General features: G+C 36.5%; 1 protein-coding gene across 7 annotated transcripts in view; it reads right to left on the bottom strand.

The window, feature by feature from the left end:
• Positions 1-18,582, bottom strand: part of CERT1 (ceramide transporter 1) — a 147,075-nt gene that overhangs the window by 29,325 nt on the left and 99,168 nt on the right. For 4 of the 7 annotated variants that reach the window (XM_031003269.3, XM_055367801.2, XM_063700684.1 and 1 more), the window contains exons 8-10: positions 13,135-13,227; positions 5,365-5,451; positions 2,594-2,686 (exon numbers count right to left, since the gene is read on the bottom strand). In XM_031003269.3, coding sequence (XP_030859129.1) covers positions 2,594-2,686; positions 5,365-5,451; positions 13,135-13,227 — 273 coding nt within the window. Of the gene's footprint in view, positions 1-1,702; positions 1,781-2,593; positions 2,687-5,364; positions 5,452-13,134; positions 13,228-18,582 lie in introns of all 7 variants that reach the window. The other 3 variants (XM_004058707.5, XM_031003267.3, XM_031003268.3) reach the window with 1 other exon arrangement.

Here is an 18,582-nt window from a genome sequence, read left to right as displayed (position 1 = left end):
ATTAGTCTGTGATATGATTTTAATGCAATGTGGAGCTTAGCACAATAAACCAAAGTCTCCCAGTATTATGTAGTTTTGTCACAGATTCATTATGAATATGAGTCTCTTTTTAAAAACATACGCAGGGCTGGGCATGGTGGCTCACACCTGTAATCCCAGCGCTTTGGGAGGCCGAGGTGGGCAGATCACGAGGTCAGGAGTGCTAGACCAGCCTGGCCAACATGGTGAAACCCCGTCTTTACTAAGAATACAAAAATTAGCTGGGCGTAGTGGTGCGTGCCTGTAATCCCAGCTACTCGGGGGGCTGAGGCAGGAGAATTGCTTGAACCTGGGAGGTGGAGGTTGCAGTGAGCCCAGATGGTGCCACTGCACTCCAGCCTGGGCAACAGAGCAAGACCCTGTCTAGAAAATAAATAAGTAAAATTTTAAAAAAAATGCATAAATGGACAAGCAAAAGGTAAAATATACTGTGGTATATTTGGTTATGGATGATTTCTGATCCAGAATTGCTAAATCTTTTTCTTGAAAGTATTCAAGGAGAAAAACGCTGTACAAGTCAGAAAAATACATTAAAGTCTTAATATTCTTCTCTATTGCAGGTTAAAAACTAATGTAAACTTTATTTATAAACATAAAAATAATAGAAATCTCTTTAAACTATGACTTTTAAAAACTTTTATAGCAATATTCTCACAGAGGAAAAAATAATGATGTAGATAACTTTTATTAGCTCAAAGAAATTATGTTATAATAGCAATAAAAGGTAACATTTATTGAGCACTTAATTATGTGTCAGGTTCTAGCTAAATCATAAAAATGAAGCACAAAAAAGTTAGAAAACTTACTGGGATCATACACCTAACCAGGGTTTAAACTGAGTCATTCTGACCAGAGTGCTCAGGTCTTTAATATAAGATTAACATAATATAATCTAGTCCAATAAAATGCAATCACCAGAAAGATAAAAAGTTGAATGGCAAAGATGTGAAGATTAAGAAAATTAAAAAAAGAACTAACGCTGACACTAAAAAAAACTTCCTCCAATGGTAATCTGATTTTATTTTGAGGGTACAGACTTCAGAGACCGCAAGCATCCAGCTTCCTGTCTTAAATTCCTAAACCCTTACCAATGCTAAAAATTAAAACAAATTTCCATAGATTTAGCATATGAACAGAAATATTCATTTATAATATCCAAAGGTAATTTGCATAAGGAAAACACAATCTGCTCAATAGAGCTTAGTATTATAATGGAAATGAAACATATTATTAAAAAGTGATTTCCTTGTTGAATATACTTTGGAGATACTTTAGCTTAAAAGTGAGACTGCTAAAATCTGCTTTTCTGCTATAACATATCATATAGACCACGTCCATCAAAACTGCTAAATCCTGACTGAAGAAACAGATATTACATGATATACAAAACCCAGTATCTTCTATTTGTTTCAATTCAGTTTGAAAATCTTTCTGGAGTACCTCCTATATGACAAAATTCCAAGCTGTGAATAATAAAGGACACATGCAAACCTGACAGAGGAACTATTTAGTAGACAAGGAAGACCTTTTTAATGCTTAATGTTACTATTTAAAATTCAAAACTAAAATCAGTGGCCTAACCAAAAGATTTCTAGGAACTGGGAAAGCAGGCTGAAATATAGCACAGAAAGACTCAAGTCCACTCTATACATTCATACAGTACCTGGGAGCTGAATCTGTGAACATCATCAGAGGCACTGACTAGATCAATGGAAGACATGGAGGAAGAGCGACTATAGGGCTACCAGAGACAGACAAAGAAAAAACCAAGTAATCAGAACAAAGGCACAACAGAGCATTCAGTACCAACTTCCAAACACAAGATAAAGGGAAGAGAAAACAAAGCACTATATGAAACAAGCACAGCAGCAACTGCTGACTTCATGCACCTATTATGTATTATGTTCCAAAATCATTCCAAAAAAGAATGTAGTGCTTCCAATAATACAAAGTAATATCATTTAACCCCAAAGAAGAGAGAGATTTAGTATAACTGGATATACTTCTGGTTAACTATTTTGGACTAGCCACTCCTTATTTGCCCACCCCCAACTTTCCCCTTAAATAAAAATGAAAGAACTTTATTTTCAGAACAAGATTTCTGTTTTGGAGGATGTATATGGAATACAATATATAAAACCAAAAACAGTCTCATTACTTCAATTCATGAAAAGGGGAGAAAACTTATATACTACAAGATATTTCTGGCTGGGCATGGTGGCTCACGCCTGTAATCCCAGCACTCTGGGAGGCCGAGATGGGTGGATCACAAGGTCAGGAGATCAAGACCATCCTGGCCATGGTGAAACTGTCTCCATTAAAAATACAAAAATTAGCTGGGTGTGGTGGTACATGCCTGTAATCCCAGCTACTAGGGAGGCTGAGGCACGAGAATCTCTTGAACCCGGGAGGTGGAGACTGTAGTGAGCCGAGATCACGCCACTGCACTCCACTCTGGTGACAGAGTGAGACTCCGTCTCAAATAAAAGATATTTCCACCAACAATGAAGAACAATACAAGGTGTACTTTTAGTAAACTCTGACATTAGCTTACCTTTTGGACAAATCTATGTGTCCCCACAGAAGAAAAGGCATCTCCAGAGGGCAAGGATGTAGGCCAATGTAATCTCACCTTTTCACTCTGTGACTAAAAAAACATAATGTTAAGATGGGAAGGTTTTAAAGTGTATTTTGCAACTCAAGAATGGATAATATAACCTGGAACTACCAACATTCACTTAGTGAATGCCTTAGTGCTTATAACCATTAGAATTATGAAACTACTCCGCAGACATGGCAAATCCTGATACTTGCCTCAGATATCCCAATTTAACCTCTTCTTTCTGACTCCACAGACACTATGTTAGGCAAGGGATAAGTTTGTTGATTTTGCTCCTAGTCAGACTCCCTGCTACCTGCATAGCATTATTTATCATGGGTCAATCTTAATGCTGCTGCCAATTCTCTCCTATCCAAACCCTGGCCAAATCATTCCAATGATTCTACCTTATGAGGCCCCTGGAAGGCTGACTCACAGGTTTATATATAATTAGAAATAATATCATTGTTTGCTTCAGTTATGTTCCTAAGAACATATCATGTATATCTCTTTGCCTCCTCTCCATGAAGGTATTCTGCCCTTCATCTCATCATCTTACTCCTGTTAAGCTAACACTTGACCTCCTTCTTCCTCTTTAGTTTGCCTCGGTTGTTCTCATTTATTTCAACCAACTGCTAAGATCTCATTTCTCATGCACCAGTTTATCGCATGTATCTTTCTTTCCCTATGTTTGCAAGTAACGTAAACTCAAACATGTGTGATATAAGTGTCACTTGGAGAATATCTATTTAATGGCTGTGTTGTTGACAGATCTGTGCAATATATACTGAATATGAAGAGGGAAATGATCTAAATCTATGGAACTGATTTTATGGATTACTGAAGCTCTCACTACTCTATAGAGTATTACCACGCTGTATCTTTGTCATATCAACATGCCTGGCTATTAGGCAAGAAAAACAACGCTCTGTTCAATGACTATTTTGCAGAGCATCTAGTACAGTGTCAAGAATAGAATGAAGTTGAATGGATGGCCCCATGAATATTTCTTTTTCTAAAGCTTCTGGAAGGGTTCATCAATTCTCTCAAACCCAACTCAATCACCATACTGATATTCAGTAGAGGAGCATTTTAGAGAGAAGAGATGTTTTGAATCATCTTGTCTATTTTGTTTCACAGATTAGAAAACCAAGGCCCAGAGAATTCAGTGATAAGTTCATAGCTACAAAGTTAGTTAGAGGTAAAACTAAGAGTAAGACTGAGGTGTCTTGACTCATTCACTACTTTTTCCCAAAACAGCACATCCTAGACAAAAAACTAAGGGAAACAAATAAATAATGCTACTTCAGGTAGTACTTTAGGTTTCCAAAAGTAGAGCCCATTTAGGAACTAAAAGTTCCCACTCTTCTTGAGTGGTACATAGCATCTTTTGGGTACAAAAAAAAATGAGCAATAAGCTTTACAAATTAATGTGACATGAACTTTTTATCAGTAATTTTTTAAAAAATAATGAAAGACACACATGAGAAGCAGTTACTACTGCAGGTGATTTACCCTTAGGTAGACCAATAAGAGCATAATAGCCATGACTGTCTTAGCAATGACAGGAAACGAACAAGCCAACTTTTCTATGCAAATTCATTTGTAGTATAAAACTGACACATACATGATTATTTGGCAAGATACTCTGTAGCCACAGTTTATTAATACTTGCCCCCCAAAAAGGTTAAGCTTCCACCATAACTAGCATAGCTTAAACAAGCGGAGGAAATAACAAAATTCATCCTTAAGTACCATCTAGTTGTAACGTATGGTAACTGTACTGTTGCCAAATTAAAGAAGACAAAGTATCAAATTAATCTTGAAGCTAGTTAATGGGTTTAAGAAATACTTTTCTTCAATTTCCACAGCAGCTGGGTGTAACTGCTATACATTCAATAATGATGACAAAACACTGAACAAAGCAAAAGTGAGAAAGAAACTGAAGGTGAAGTAGTGAACGCAATAAAGGGGTTAATAAAAACAATACTAATATAGATGAAAAACCTTAAGTTTTTGGTCATCTTCCTTTTCATATCATACTTGGTGAAGAAAAATTCAAAGAAGCTTTTTACTTAGACTAAATATATGCTTTATATTAAAAGAATGTTTTAAGCTGGACACTTAAAGGGAAATAAGCAAAAAGAGCATTTCTATTTAAGTTCATGTTAATTACGCATGGTTCCTTTTAACAATTATTGGTTTTCTTTCTATTGCTTGGAAATTCACATATAAAGGAACTGACTTATAAAGATTATTTTACGGCCAGCACCATGGCTCATGCCTGTAATCAATCCCAGCACTTTGGGAGGCTGAGGTGGGCAGATCATGAGCTCTGGAGTTCGAGACCAGCCTGGTCAATATGGTAAAACCCCGTCCCTACTAAAAACACAAAAAAATTTAGTCAGGCATGGTGGCGCGCACCTGTAGTCCCAGCTACTCGGGAGGCTGAGGCAGAAGAATCGCTTGAACCCAGGAGGTGGAAGTTGCAGTAAGCTGAGATCGCGCCACTGCACTCTAGCCTGGGCAACAGAGCGAGACTCTGTCTCAAAAAAAAAAAAAAAAAAAAGATTATTTTACATTTGTGACTCAATGTATTCACAGTTAAGCTTCTAGGTTATTAAGTTCACAATGTTCAAATTCTATTTACATGAAATAATATACACCAAGGAATGCCTATAGTGTTAAAATAAATTTCAGCTTAGAATTTTCAATAATAGATATACCTGTTCTTCTATTTTATCTTGTCTGTCAAGAGCAGCTTCAACAGCATCAAAGAACTCTTCTTCATTAATCAGACTGTTAGGGCCTTCCTATTCCAACACACAGTGGGGAAAAAAGCAGTTTATTTAAAGAAACAGAAAACTCTGATAACTCTGGTATTAACTTGAGTTTGAAAACTGACCTAAGAAACATTTATTGAACACATATTTACAAACCAGTCAGCACACTAGATCATATGCATGCTCTGTGTAAAATCACGAGTGTTACAATTAATTCACTCAGTACTCATATATTTACTTACTGTATATTGACCAACATTGTGTTGGGATAATAGTCTAGAGCAGGGATTGGCAAAAACTGTGGCCCAAGGGCCAAATCCAGTCTGTTGCCTACTTTTGTACAGCCTGTGAGCTAAGAATTTCATTTTTAAATGGCTGGAAAAAATAAAAGTAATAATATGACATGTGGGAATTACTTGAAATTAAAAGTTTGGTGTCCATAAAGTTTTACTGGAAAACAGTGATGCTCATTCAGCTATATATTATCTAGGGCTTCTTTAGTAGCAGAGTTGAGACTTATGACAGAGACAACAGAGATATAAAATTGCAATGAGGTAAGTAAAAATTTGCACAAGAACTATAGCTAATAAGTACGGCTAGGCATTCAGAGGGGGATCTTCCTAAGCACAGGTAATTGTTTCATGGGGAAATAAAAGTTGAGTTGATGCTTGATAGTCTGGCTAGATGGCAGAATAATGGCCATCAATCACTTGGGGACTTCTTACAATGAAAACTCCCAGGCCTCCATGGCCAAAAATTATTTCTTAGTAGGTCTTCAGTGGAACCTTGGAATATACATGTTTAATAATTCCCTCAAGTGGTTCCCATGCAAGTGGAACCTCAGCTGCATCAGAAGATAAACATATAAAGAACAATAACAAAATGTAAACAATCAACATATGTTCCTGCTGTGATGAACCAAGTAAGTGGAACGACAGCTTTGTATTATAATAAAAGTAGAGGCTAAAAGGTAGGCTTGGGTTTAGCATTTCTTAAATGTTAAAATATATAAAATAAGACACATGAACAATTGGTGAAATCTTCCCAGTTAAACTCATAACCCCAAGTCATCATTAGTCCATTAAAAAGTATCTAGCAACATCGTCCTATCCCCACCATAACCTGGAACCACACTGGAAGGGTGGGAGGTATGGGGTCACGTTCTTGTCATTTGGCATATAAGAAATATTGACTTAATGGAGTTCTTCTTTTAGGGTTATGAGGACTCAGTCCCCTACAACCTACTTCATAAAACAAAACAAAACAAAAAAAACTTTCTATTCAGATACAACAAACATACAGAACAGTGCATATCTTAGTAAAGTATCACAAAGTGAATATACCATCTAATGACCATCTGGGACAAGAGGGTCATGAAAAAATAGTAACAACACCCTAGAGGCCTTCCTCCTGCAGGATTCTCTTTATAAAATCAAAACATTTCAAAGACAGTAAAATGACAGCAGGACAACTTTGCTCTCTGTTGATCAGAGAAAACACAAAATATCCAAACTCAAGCATATTTTCTAATGATTTTAAATACTATTTAACCACATCTACATTTAAAAAATATTAATATTCATTCAATCTACAGTGATTTAGTACATGTGGATTTCTAGTCCTTAAGCAATCATGTCAGAGCCTCAGGAGTCTAATTGAAAACTACAGCATTTAAAAATTCTGGCCAAGTATGGTGGCTCATGCCTATAAACCCAGCACTCTGGGAGACCAAGGAGGGGAGATCACATGAGGCCAGAAGCTCCGGACCAGCCAGGCCAACATGACAAAAACCTGTCTCTATTAAAAATACAAAAATCAGTGGGTGTGGTGGAGCACGTCTATAAACCTAGTACTCAGGAGGATGAGGCACAATAATTGCTTGAACCCGGGAGGCGAAGTTGCAGAGGTTGCAGTGAGCCAAGATCGCACCACTGCACTCCAGCCTGGGCGGTAGAGCAAGACTCAGTCTCAAAAAACAACAACAACAACAACAAAAATTCTATTTTGCCAAATGAAATGGTTTTTCCTTTAATGGCAAACCTTTGGGAGAGGAACTAAAGGAATTGGCATAAAATAGACTTTAAAAAAAACCCTTTTATCTCATCATGCTTACTAAGGGCAGGAGCTACTTATCTGCCCCCTTAGAACAGCATTTCTTATGTTAACAACTCTCCTTGAAGAGTTCTCTAACCTTAGATTCCTAAATTCCCCTCTCCCTCTCTAAGCACTCTTATGGGGCTCCTTTGTAGGTTTCCCCTTCTCTGCCTATCCTTTAAATGTTGGTGCTCCTCAGGGTTCCATACTTGCTCTACGCACAGCATTCTTACTTATATCCAACGCTTCAGTCATCCTTTGATGACTCCTAAATTCACAGCCAGACCATCTCTCTTCTAAGGGTCAGATCTTTGTATCTAACATAGAAGACTTCCTCATATGACTCACCTCAATTGCAACGTGTCTGAAACCTCCTCTTCTATCTCCACGTGTATCTGCAGAAACCTGGGCCTAATCTTGGATTCCTTCCTTTTCCCTCGTTCAGTCATCACACCCTTCAATTCTACTTTCCAAATACAATAGTCTCCCCCATCTGTGGTTTTGATTTATGTGGTTTATATACAATAAGATATTTTGAGAGAGAAAGAGACTACATTCATATAACTTTTTACTATAATACAGTACTATAATTGTTCTATTTTATTATTGTTAAAATAAAAACTAAACTTTATCACAGGTACATACATATAGGAAAAAACATAGCACATATAGGAAAAAACAGTGTATATAGGGTTCAGTACTATCTGCAGTTACTTGGGGGGGGGGTCTTGTAATGTATCCCCCCCAACCACTGATACAATGGGATTACTGTATCTAATTTGTCAGTGCCTCTCTATTCCTCCTGCTTTGACTCTAATTTAGGCCACCTTCAACTCTCATCTATATTATACAAAAAGTGTCCAAGTGCCCAGTCACAATTGTTACTTTCAATCCATTCTTCCTACTGCAGGGAGAATGACTTTTCTAAACTGCAAATGTGAAAATGTCATTTTCTTGATTAAAACCTATTGTCTCAGGATCTGAACTAATTCTTGTTGATCTTTCCAGTCAGTCTCTTAACCATTCTTTCCTCTCAATTTGTGGAGGCTCTACCTTCCAAAGAGAACTACTTTCAGTTCCCCTGAGGAAAAATATTATTTTGCTTCTGACTACTAGAAAATACTCTTTACTCAATTTACTCATTCTTAAGGTTTCTGCTAAGAGGCTCTTTCCTCCTAAGAGGTTCTTTCCCTCCGGGAAGACATCTCTGATTCAACACCTTCCCTGCATTAAAAGTGTTTCATGACATACATTATGATAACTGTCTATTAGCCTTTGTTCCCATTATGCATTCAGGTAGGGCCCTTAGGCAGGATCCTTATAAGCCCTGTTTCTTGTTGTATTCTCCAAGCCTAGTGTAGTGCCCTACATTATGGTAAGTCTTTTTTTTTTGAGATGGAGTCTCAGTTGGTTGCCCAGGCTGGAGTGCAGTAGCGAGGTCTTGGCTCACTGCAGCTTCCGCCTGCCGGTTCAAGCAATTCTCCTGCCTCAGACTCCCGAGTAGATGGGACTACAGGTGCACACCACCACACCCAGCTAATTTTTGTATTTTTAGTAGAGACGGCGTTTCACCATGTTGGCCAGGCTGCTCTTGAACTCCTGACCTCAGGTGATCTGCCCACCTTGGCCTCCCAAAGTGTTGGTATTACAGATGTGAGCCACCACACCCAGCCACATTATGGTAAGTCTTAAGGAATAAATTTAAGATTATAAAGTAATTTCTGAGGCTACAGAAGTCAGAAACACTTAGAACTTTTTTATAATTAGAACATCATGAATGTCTGATTATAACCAAAAAGAGTCATAGTTTGAATTAAGTGTCTAAAACCCATACGACTATAATATTGTTACAAGAAAAGATAGATGGTTCAAAACTCCAAAAGAAGGGGAAGTGTAAAAACAGTTCCCAGTTTATATAAGAATTGTATATTTAATTTAACTTAGTGAGAAAAAAAATAGAGTATCCTTAACCAGTTTCTTCACTAAGAAAGAGTAAAGTACATTTCAAATAGGTGAATAAAGGATGTTTATTCAACAAATGCTAGTGGAATAAAATAGGTTTCTATATTGTATCATTATTTTAAAAACTCCAGATGTATTAATATATTTAGAAGAGACCATTGGAAAATAAAAAATGAGAAAATGTAATTATTTAAAGTAGAAAATGCCCTTCTAAGCATGATACCAAATGTGGAGAAAAGTGGATCAAAGGACTGAGGAGTTAATTACACGAAGGTTTAAAACTTTTATATGTCAAAATCTACCAAACTTTTTTAAGCTACTAAGGAAAAAAATTTAAAAAAAGGCAAATTCTATACATCTTCTAAATCAATAGGAAAAAAAAACCCAAACAAACAAACAAAAAAAAAAACGAATAAGAAAACAACCAAAGGACATGGCCAAGTTAATCTTAAAAAAGAAACGTGGCAGCCATAAAAAAGAATGAAACCATATTCTTTGCAGCAACATGGATGGAGCTGGAGGCCATTATCCAAAGTGAACTTGTCACAGGCCAGGTCTCACTAAACAACCATTTCAGTACTGACTGAATGTTTAAGTTAAATATTAAAAGCCAGTGCCCTTATACAAAGGCTGGGATGTAACAAAAGCCCATCAAGAGTTTTGCCTAGGCCTTTCCTGGGCCTTAAAGCGTGATAAAATAATGAAGGAATTCTTAATAGGAGCCATTTAGGATTAAACAAGTTTTACTGGGGGTCTGAAGAAACTCCCCAGTCCTCCACAAACAAGTGTATTAGGGGTCTGAAGGAACTCCTCAAACCTATGTGATTTAGTAGGAGACACGATAAGGGTAATCACTCTAGCACTTTACTGAGGCTCCAAAGGAAGGTCTTCAGGACTCAGACCTTAGTTATAGATTAAAAGAAGTTAGTAACTTATGTCTTTAGGTGAATGCACACTTACAGGTAGACATATAGCTTAGAAGGTATATAAGCTCTGGAAAACTTTGTAATTTGGAGTTGGTCTGGTGATGATGTTCAGGCCTTCTCCCTGTAACCAGTTACAGAAATAACTCTCTTCCTCCCCAGTTCATCTGTATCTCGTTATTGGGTCATGAGAAATAGCAGCCCGACCCTCAGTTTGGTCCCAGAACAAATTAACTCACAAACAGAAAATCAAATACTGCATGTTCTCATTTATGAGTGGGAGCTAAATAATAGGTACACACAGACATAAAGATGGAAATGTAGGGACTCTAAAAGGAGGAAGGTTGGGAGGGAGGGGTGAGAGTTAAAAAATTAGCTATTTGGTATAATGTTCACTATTTGGGTAAGGGGCATACTAGAAGCCCAATCTCTGCCAGTACACAATATACTCATGTAACAAACATGCATGTGTACTTCCAATGTAAAATAAAATAAAAAAAAGGAAACATGAATGTCTGATAAACATAATTTTTTAAATGCTCAATTACATATATAAAGCAATTTTTTGGCTTTGAAACTAGTAAACGCATGTACCTAGCACAAGCCCCCTCTTCCCTCCACCCCTGTCCTCTACCCCTGGGAAAAAAAAAAACAAAAAACCTGTGTTGATGGAAGCAGAGATAAATATGTACACAAATTATACTTACATACTGCTGGTAGATGATAAACTGTACCATATATTGTTAAATTTAAAACATGGGCTTTATTGGCTTATTTGTATTTTGTATAATCTTCCCACAATGAATATACATTTTATTTATAATATTAAAAAATAAGGTACTTTAAAAAGTTGGTATTTCTTCCAAAATAATAATCCTAAAATAGCAAAATAATTTTAGTTTCAAAACAAAAATCATCATTATAATGCCTCATATTAAAACCTCAGAGGATAGCTAATTATGTAATTTTAATACATTTTAGAAGGGATAAATTGAGAATGATAATTTAAAAATATTACAACTTAAGTCTCATCAGAATACACTCTCACAGTTGGAAATTGATTCCAATGCAAAAAAATTCAGCAACAGCAGAGCAGCTGTTTAGTTTTCCTTTCTAGAGCAAAAGTAGCAAGAAAAAATTCTTCTGTTTTCATAAATATAACTACAACTATTTTATTCTTCTGTTCCACCTCAGTGATACTCCTTGATACCCCATTTTTAAACTGCTCATTTCAGAAATATCAACACTTTTTTTTTTTTTGAGACGGAGTCTCGCTCTGTTGCCCAGGCTGGAGCACAGTGGCACGATCTCGGCTCACTGCAACCTCTGCCTCCTGGGTTCAAGTGATTCTCCTGCCTTAGCCTCCCGAGTAGCTGGGACAACAGACACTCACAACCACACCCGGCTAATTTTTGCATTTTTTTAGTAGAGACGGGGTTTCACCATATTGGCCAGGCTGGTCTCGAGCTCTTGACCTTTTGATCCCCCCGCCCCAGCCTCCCAAAGTGCTGGGATTACAGGTGTGAGCCACCGTGCTGGCCAACATTTTTTTTTTTTTTTTTTAAAGAGACAAAGTCTTGCTCTGTCACCCAGCCTGGAGTGGAGTGGTGCAATCGTAGCTCACTGCAGTCTTGGGCTCCTCAGTAGCTGGGACTATAGGCATGTGCCACTATACCCAGATAATTTTTGTATTTTATTTTATAGAGATGAAGTCTTGCTATGCTGTCCAGGTTGGTCTTGAACTCCTGGCCTCGAGCAATCCTCCTGCTTTGGCCTCTCAAAGTGCTGGGATTACAGATGTGAGCCAGTGCGCTAGCCTCAACATTGTTTAATGGCAATTACCAAATATATTTCTTACACATTTTTTCTCTTAATATAGAAAGATAGCTTATAAGATTTTAATGTATGTGTGTATATACTTGGAGAAGGAGATTTTATTACCTGCTTAACAAATAAACACATGGAGAAAAAAGCTGGTTTCAGACATTTTCAAACAAAGACAATTAGAACAGTTTATGTTCAGCTATGGATAAGATCTCACAGTAGGCCAGGCGGGGTGGCTCACGCCTGTAATGCCAGCATTTTGGGAGGCTGAGGCGGGCGGATCACGAGGTCAGGAAATCGAGACCATCCTGGCTAACAAAGTGAAACCCCGTCTCTACTAAAAATACAAAAAAATTAGCCAGGCGTGGTGGTGGGCGCCTGTAGTCCCAGCTACTAGGGCAGCTGAGGCAGGAGAATGGCGTGAACCCGGGAGGCAGAGCTTGCAGTGAGCCGAGATCGCGCCACTGCACTCCAGCCTGGGCGACACAGCGAGACTCCGTCGCGCAAAAAAAAAAAAAAAAAAAAAAAAATCTCACAGTATAGTACAGACTAAAATCTTTTGTCTGCAAAGTACTCAGATTTTTCCTTTATAGTTTGCTTTTATGTTAAAAAAATAAAGTAGATAACATTAAAAACGATCATCTTTACAGGGGAGATAAAAATTTGTACTATCAAGTGAACAGGCCTAATACTAAGCCTTTTGAAGCCTAAACTTTGTCGGCAATAAGAAATATATATTTGAGCATGCCTGGCATTTATATATCATGAAATATACACTGAATTAACATAAACACTGAGGAAAAAATTATATATTTAGAATATTTAAAGGTTACAAAAGTATTATTAAAAAATCACTTTTGTGATAGACATGACCTATGTGTTTCTCTAAGATCAAAATATAAATTCATACTTCATAATCTGGTCCTCCAAAGTGGGATTTTTTCTTAAGTTCTGTCATTGCATTTTTATATGCTTCCTCTGTTCTTCTTTTCTTCTCAGTTTCCTATTAAAAAGAAGTGAAAAATCTGTAATTTGAGGCAGGCATTTTAATTACAATGAAGTCTTTCAGGTGGAATTCCTCTACATTTCACTGAAATTTTACAATTTGACACAAAAAAATTCCACTCCTGTGAAAAATAAGAGTATTATTCTGCCCAAGAAAACACTTTTCTCTAGGCTATAAATTACTTACAACCTACTATTTATGTATGTATGTATGTATTTTTTGAGACGGAGTCTTGCTCTGTCACCCAGGCTGGAGTGCAATGGCATGGTCTCAGCTCACTGCAACCTCCGCCTCCTGGGTTCAAGCAATTCTCCTGCCTCAGCCTCCCAAGTAGCTGGGATTACAGGCTTGTGCCATCACACCCTGCTAATTTTGGTATTTTTAGTAGAGATGGGGTTTCACTATGTTTGCCAGGCTTTTCTCGAACTCCTGACCTCGTGATCCACCCTCCTCAGCCTCCCAAAGTGCTGGGATTACAGGTGTGAGCCACTGCACCCGGCCACAACCTACGATTTAAATCACCACTAAAATCACCTTAAAAGTAGGTTATGTGTTTAACTGGTTAAGTAACTGCATGTATACTTAAAAAGAAAAGAAAAAAACACCCCAGGTAAACTAGCACCTGAAAAATACCTACTATACATTCTTATACTTCCCCTTCCCACCAACCCCAGTTAAGAGATACATTTATTTTGGTATGAAGAAAAACAGCAATACCAGAAAAGAACTCAGTAGGTGGGATCAATGAATGCTAAAAAGATATTCTAAGAAAGAAAACCTTCTTATACTTTCTCACTGCTGCTTAAGACTGTATTTTAGCATTGAAAAAGACTTTAGTTATCTATTTTAACACTCTCCTTTTAATGATAGGGCCTATAGCTCTAAAAGGTTAAAAGACCCAGGGTCAACACTTAAAATAACAAAGGTTGGTCCCATATAAAACTTATTTCCACAGCAATGGGGTTCACTGGGTCAAAACTGATACTGGAGTCCAGTATGTTTGTAAATAATCTAATGCTTTTATTTCCTCATTTCAAATAGTCATACATGGCTTTTTTCTTTTCTTTCTTTTTTTTACCTTGTCCAAATTCCATTTTCTAAAAGACTGATTTGCTTGGTCACCCTATTGGGTAATCTAAGCACCACACTTCTGAAAGCGAAAGGGAATGTTAGTAATAATCTTGCTGAATTAAGAACTGCCTTGGTCAAACCAGGATTTATGGTCACTCTGGCTACAGGAAATGTAAACAGCTCTTCCTATTTCCCCTTATTCCCAAAAAAACACTACTCTGAAGAGCGTGATCATCAAAAATCATAAGAGAACAGATTATGCTTGTGATCTAAAGAAGGCTAGTGAAAGCCACATGAATTTACTGTCACATGTTAGTTCACCATGGGGATACAGTCTGAGAAATGTGTCACTGACGACTTAATTCTTGTATAAACATCATAGAGTGTACTTATATAAACCTAGATGGTATAGCCTACTACACATCTAGGCTATAAACATTTACAACATATGACTGCACTGAATACTGTAGGCAATTTTAACATGATGGTTAAGTATTTGTGAATCTAAACATAGAAAAGGCACAGGAAAAATATGATATAAAGGATAAAAAACAGTATACTTGCACAGGGCACTTATGAATGGAGTTTGCAGGATTTGAAGTTCCTCAGGGTGAGTCAGTGAGTGAGTAGTGAATGAATGTGAAGGCGTAGGACATTACTGCACACCACTGTAAACTTTTAACACTGCATATTTAGGCTACACTACATTTATTTAAAAATGTTCTTCCTTCAATAACAATCTTAGCTTACTGTAACTTTTACTTTATAAACTTTTTAATTTTTTAAACTTTTTGAGTCTTTTGTAATAAGATATCTTAAAACATAAACATTGTACAGCAGCACAAAAATATTTTCTTTATACTGTATTCTACAAACATTTTTCTATTTTTTTAAAAAAATTTTTTTTAACTTTTTAAACTTTTTTGTTATAAACTAAGAGACAACACACACATTAGCCTAGGCCTACACAGGGTCAGGATCATCAAGATGTCACTAGGCAAAAGGAATTATTCAGCTCCATTATCATGTTATGGGACCACAGTTGTATATGTGGTCCATCACTGACGGAAATGTCGTTATGCAGTGTATCACTGTACTTAATGGCTAAAGTCTAAACTGAACTCACACAAAGCAAACTACTTCTAAATACCACATCAGCATTAAAGACAGTGGAAATCAATGAATCAATGGGTTCATTAGACCCAAAGATTTCGTTAATTGATTTTTGTGTACTAAAGAGAAAATGGGACTACAGATCCACCAGAATGACTAAGCCAGGTGCAGTGGCATGTGCCTGTAGTCCTGGTCATTCAGGAGGCTGAGGCAGGAGGATCACCTGAGCCCTGGAGTTCAAGGCTGTAGTATACTAATGGCTGTGCCTGTGAACAGTCATTGCACTTCAGCCTGGACAACACAGTGAGACCCTGTCTCTCAAAAAAAGAAAGACTGTCCCCAAAATCAAACAACACCAACACCTATACACACACACACACAGACACACACACACACAATACCAAGTACAGTCAAGAGTGAACAACATCAACAACACCCACACATCCACACATCCTTAACAATACCAAATGCTGTCAAGAATTAAAAATAATTGGAATCCTCACCCATTGCTGGTAGAAATGTTAATTTAATCACTTTGGAAAATCATCAGTATCCACTAAAGTTAAGCATATACCCCTATGAATCAAGAAGTCTACTCCAAGGTATGAGAAATATACCTAAAGATATGCCCCAAGAACTCTCATAGCAGTTTCATTCATGATAGCCAAAAAATGAAAAAAACCTAAATGTCCACCAACAGGAAAATAGATAAGCAAATTGAAGTCATACAATAAAAAGTTATACAATAAAATACTGTATAGCAATAAAAAAGAATAAACTACTATTAAATATAACAACATGAATGAATCTCACAGTCAATGTTGAAGGAAAGAGAAGGCCTGACTCAAAAGTATACTGTATGATTCAATTTGTATGTTGTTCCAGAACAGGCAAAACTAATCTATAATGACATAGGTTAAAACCATATGATCACCTCTTGGGGTGGTGGTATGATATGGAATAGGAAGGAGCATGAAGGAACCTTCTAGGGTGCTAGAAAAGTTATATATCTTGATCTGACTATGGTTAAGGGGTGTATACAAACGATAAAAAAATCAGGTAGTATACTTAAGATTGGTACACTTCATTGTATGTATGTTATATATTAATTTTAAATGAATAAAAAATGCACAGCACAGCAATAATATTAAAGACTTACAGGAAAGTGAAAATGTATGTAAAAGTACACACCTGTGAATCTAATAATGTAAGCAAATGTATCTTCAACGAACAGGTTACCTCTTATTAACACTGTTAACCATAATTGCCTAATTTTAGAATTTTTGGTCTTCCTGGACATGACTGGCTAACAATTAAGTACACTTCTTCTACAGTGGAAAGGATTATTATTATTATAGGTAACCAATAAAAATCATCACTACAAAATAGTATTTTCAATTAGCTGAAAGAATCCTGGAACTGACATTATAAATCTACATAAAAGTATAATATAGACAATTCTATTATTAAATAGCTGTTATTATCACCTATTTAATTGCTCTCATTAGATTTTTAAGCCCCTTGAGAGACTATTTCCTGCTCATCACTGTTTTCCCATTCCTAGCTTAGAGTCAAGCACACAGCGGGCACACACCTGAATGAAACAATTTCAGTGAAACCATATTGTTATCATTGTACTTTCTTTCTCAATTCTAAGAATTACCTGAAAGACGTATTTGTTGATAAACAACTTTCTCTATTTAAGAACTTTCTAGTCTTTAGTGTGTATATATATACACACACACACACACTCTACATACAAAAGATTAGAAAGTTCTTGAATAGAGTTCCTTACCAATAAATACACACATACCCTGCATATATTATGTATATATATATGAACACACACATACTGTGTGTACACACATGTGCAAATACACACACACTTACATTCCATGTAAAATGTAACTGGGATCCAGTTATTTCAACCTTGAGAAAAAATTACAGTGGAAAAGGTTAATAAAATTTGACATCAGATAGATCTGTAAGAAGACTATAAAACACAGTAGTGTCCAGATTTTAACAAATACTGCCATCTTTTCTGGCTGTTCTTTGGTGGAGAGTGTTGCATGGAGAAGCAACAAAAGTGGTTTTTTCCCGCAGATCTTTGGTTTGCTCTGCTCACTGCTACCCAATAAAGAAAGAGAACTGGTAAGATTAAAAATGCTGAAAGCAATCAAAAATCTATCTCCCCTTTTCAACATGGCAAATAAACTTAAATGCTAAAATAATCAGGAAGTGGTATATAATGTGCAAAGGTTTAAAAAAAATTATTTTAGGCAATGTGGTTAGAGTATATGACCAAAGAATATGATCCCTTAGTGAAGGAAAAAGAGACTAAAGAGAGAGAAAGTTGCCAAAAAGTTGGAAATAAGCTAGTCTGGACTAGCTGAATGATAATCTTGAACCATCAGTCTAATGTATTTAGGGAGTTGTCCTGTTTTTCAATACATTGTTTTTTTTTTGTGAACAGGGACTCTTCTAATAATTCAATTTGATCCACACTAAGTATAGAGTTGAAATCTTTGAAGATAATAATAGTTTGGCTCCAGAATGATAATAAATTTTCTATACCTTAAAAGGATGTTTTCATTACCTATTTTAAAAGAAGACATATTCCTAATCAAAATGGCTTACTCTCACCTGCACTTGTGCATTCTGAACAGCTCTCTTTTCTTCTAAAACATGGGAACCTTTCTAAACACATAGTGCTATCATTGCTTTCCTTAGTGTCCCGCTCAAATTCAAAGGCCTTCAAACTCTGCAAGCAATATAACTCAGAATGAATATGATTCTGGCTGATGTCTAATCTGGCATCCAGAGCTGATATACAGAAGAATAGAGAAAAATGCCTCTAACTCTATTACTTTTCACCTTTTGACAAGCCTCTGGGCCTCAATTCCTTCTTCTATAAAATGATGGCATTGGACTAGAACTTTAAGGTATGTTTCAAATCTAACATTTTACTATTATTCTAAAGCTGAATTATAAATAGAAGTTTTCCTACTTAACAAATCCACTGAGCCATGCTTCACACTAGAAACTAAAGAGTCATAATATTATCAGTGCTGCAGTTTAAACAAAGGTGGGAAAATGTGAACATAGGGCAAATGCTCAAACAACATAATGTATGTTAAATGGTATCACTGACCATGGAAAAAATACATG

Source organism: Gorilla gorilla, chromosome 19 (assembly GCF_029281585.2).
Source record: "Gorilla gorilla gorilla isolate KB3781 chromosome 19, NHGRI_mGorGor1-v2.1_pri, whole genome shotgun sequence".
In the NCBI taxonomy this organism is placed as follows: Eukaryota; Metazoa; Chordata; class Mammalia; order Primates; family Hominidae; genus Gorilla; species Gorilla gorilla.
This window is presented reverse-complemented; position numbering and strand designations above follow the sequence as displayed.